General features: G+C 54.1%; 1 protein-coding gene across 1 annotated transcript; it reads left to right on the top strand.

The window, feature by feature from the left end:
- Positions 1 to 1,393: 1,393 nt before the first annotated feature.
- On the top strand, positions 1,394 to 2,309 carry PHACADRAFT_214009 (uncharacterized protein; the record flags this gene model as incomplete). The annotated part of the gene is made up of 2 exons (XM_007401421.1): positions 1,394 to 1,775; positions 1,829 to 2,309. Coding segments are annotated over 2 exons (861 nt in total), but the record flags the coding sequence as incomplete, so codon positions are not given.
- Between the last annotated feature and the right edge of the window lie 35 nt (positions 2,310 to 2,344).

The raw sequence follows: 2,344 nt of genomic DNA, 5'->3' as shown, positions 1-2,344 counted from the left end.
ATTATATTGCATTAAAATGCAATATAATGCGATCTGGTCCGTTATCTTGCATTATAAAGATACGCGTCGGGGTTGAAGCTGGTACTGACTCGATTGCCTAATTTGGGAAAGAGAGCGGACAGACGCTGGATCGAGCTTTCCCACGGTAACCGCGACGCGATTTACTACCAATTACTATACTATTACGCAGATGCCCTCAAAGTAAGAAACCATTTTCTTATCCCTGTCTTACTCGCTCCAGGGGCCCCCTCTCCCATCCCTCGCCTTATATACCTTTCGACGGCCCCTATTTCGTCATTCTCCTTGATTGGGCCCAATCGCTGCTTCCGCTCTCCTTTGCTTACGCCGCGCGCAGCGCGGCTATGTTGCAGCCTGAAATCGAAAAATTTTGAGCTTAAATTTCCCGCTCGCAGAACCACATCCACGAGGACAGCAGTCGCGGAGCGCAGCGCAGCGGCCTCTTGTCTCTCTAAAGATGTTCACTGTGCTTTTATCCGTCCGGCTTTTTATCCGACTAAAAGAGGCCATGAGATATTATCCAGCAACATATCACCATCTGTTTCATTTGGTCAACGACTACTGTGCATTCTTGCTGGCACAGCCAAGTTGTTTTAATGGACGCGCTCGAGGACCTGACGGGGCCCGGGATAGCTATGCGGGCAAGGTCCACACCTGATGCCTCCGTCCTCGTCGGGAAACTCGGCGAAGTGACGGTTGGCCAGTGTCTGAGTGGCATTATTGAGTACGTTGTGCTATCAGCCACGTCAAGAAGTCGTGAATGGAACATTCTGTGCCCAATCATTTTCAGATGCAGCTTCAGTACTAAATTGCAGCGAGGGTCGAGGTGTAGGGGGAGCCCTTATGGCTTGTGACTCGTCCGTTGAACGTTTAAGCTTGCTTCAGGCTTCAAGTTCAGCCCTCGTCAGTGGTCTTTGACCTCCAAAAAAAGCCTGTTGTACGAAATTCCTCGCTACTCGCCAGAAGCAAAAGCAAACTTGCCCAAATTCGGAAGCTGGCTTGATGCAAACCGAGAAAAAGTGGCACCCGCGGGTGATACAAATTGCAGCACTCATCTTGTCCTCCTTCGTCTCAAGTCACGTCCTCAGTCCCCTTTCGCATTGGCTACATTGCCGAGAACGTTTTTAGCTCGTTCTTAGAAGCGCGTCGTATTGCCTGAACCATTAGCCCGTACGCTACTGCGACACATCAGCAATACGTGTCCGCCCGTTTATCCAGCGCCTTCAGTACTTGCACAACAATCAAACACGCTCCTCGAACAATATCCATATTGCGTCCACAACATCGACGCGTCACGTACAATCAACCACCTCGCAATCAAAATACAGTGCCCTCGAACAACGCCCCCGCCACATCCCACATCTCGCCGGCCACAATGTCCACAGGCGAATTTTTCGATGACCTGGACGACTCAGTCGAGGAGCTCGATTCCTGGCTCACAATATACCGCCGCCTTGTACGTACGGCACCTCCATCGCTCCTCGAGATCGCACAGACGGCGCTCGGCGCCATGAATGACGTCTACATCAAGCGCGTGGAAGAGCAGGACCAGGTGGGTGCAGAGTTGGTCGGCGCCGAGCGCGGCCGCGCGACGGCTCGTGTTGACTCCGTCGCCCAAGAACACGGCCTCCGCAGTAGCCACGGAGGTGACGATAACGGCGACGACGCGCGAGGTCAGCCTCTTCCTGCTCGCCGGCCTGAGCAATATGGACGTTACAGTGACGCGAGCCTGCTGATAACTTTCCTTCAGAATCAGGGTAAGTTCTGCTTACCTAATGTTCAAATATATTGACACTGACATTCTGTACAGCTCTGGCTCGCCCGCTGAGTCCTCGACAGCCAACGCATGTCCCTGGGTACAATGACCAACCACCCAGAGAGAATAATGTCCGACAAGCAGCTCGTACAGTGGTATCCACAGCCATTCAGTTCACGTCGAACAGACCAACAGCGGATACGACTGAACAAGGTGCCGCCTTGCCTCGCAGCTACCCATTATCCTCCCAGTGCGATCTGCCTTCGGGCCGAGCCGATCACCTCTCCAATCCAGTCGCCACGAGCGGCCCCGGCTACCGTGTGCGCTCTCCGCCTCAGCTTTGGGCACTCGCACCCAAGGTCTTGTACTGCAGACCGGCTGCGCACGCCAATGCCGTCATCGGAAGGAGTGGGTACCGCAAGTCATTGACCCCCCAGACGGAGAACCAGAAGGGGAAGAAGAGGGCGCTCGATGTCGAGGAAGTCGAGGAGGATAATGTCGATGAAGAGCACGACGGCGACGAGCGTGATCGTGAGGGTCCCAGGCCTAAGCGCAGCAGGTTCAGCGCAG

Source organism: Phanerochaete carnosa (assembly GCF_000300595.1).
Source record: "Phanerochaete carnosa HHB-10118-sp unplaced genomic scaffold PHACAscaffold_12, whole genome shotgun sequence".
Taxonomy (NCBI): domain Eukaryota; kingdom Fungi; phylum Basidiomycota; class Agaricomycetes; order Polyporales; family Phanerochaetaceae; genus Phanerochaete; species Phanerochaete carnosa.
This window is presented reverse-complemented; position numbering and strand designations above follow the sequence as displayed.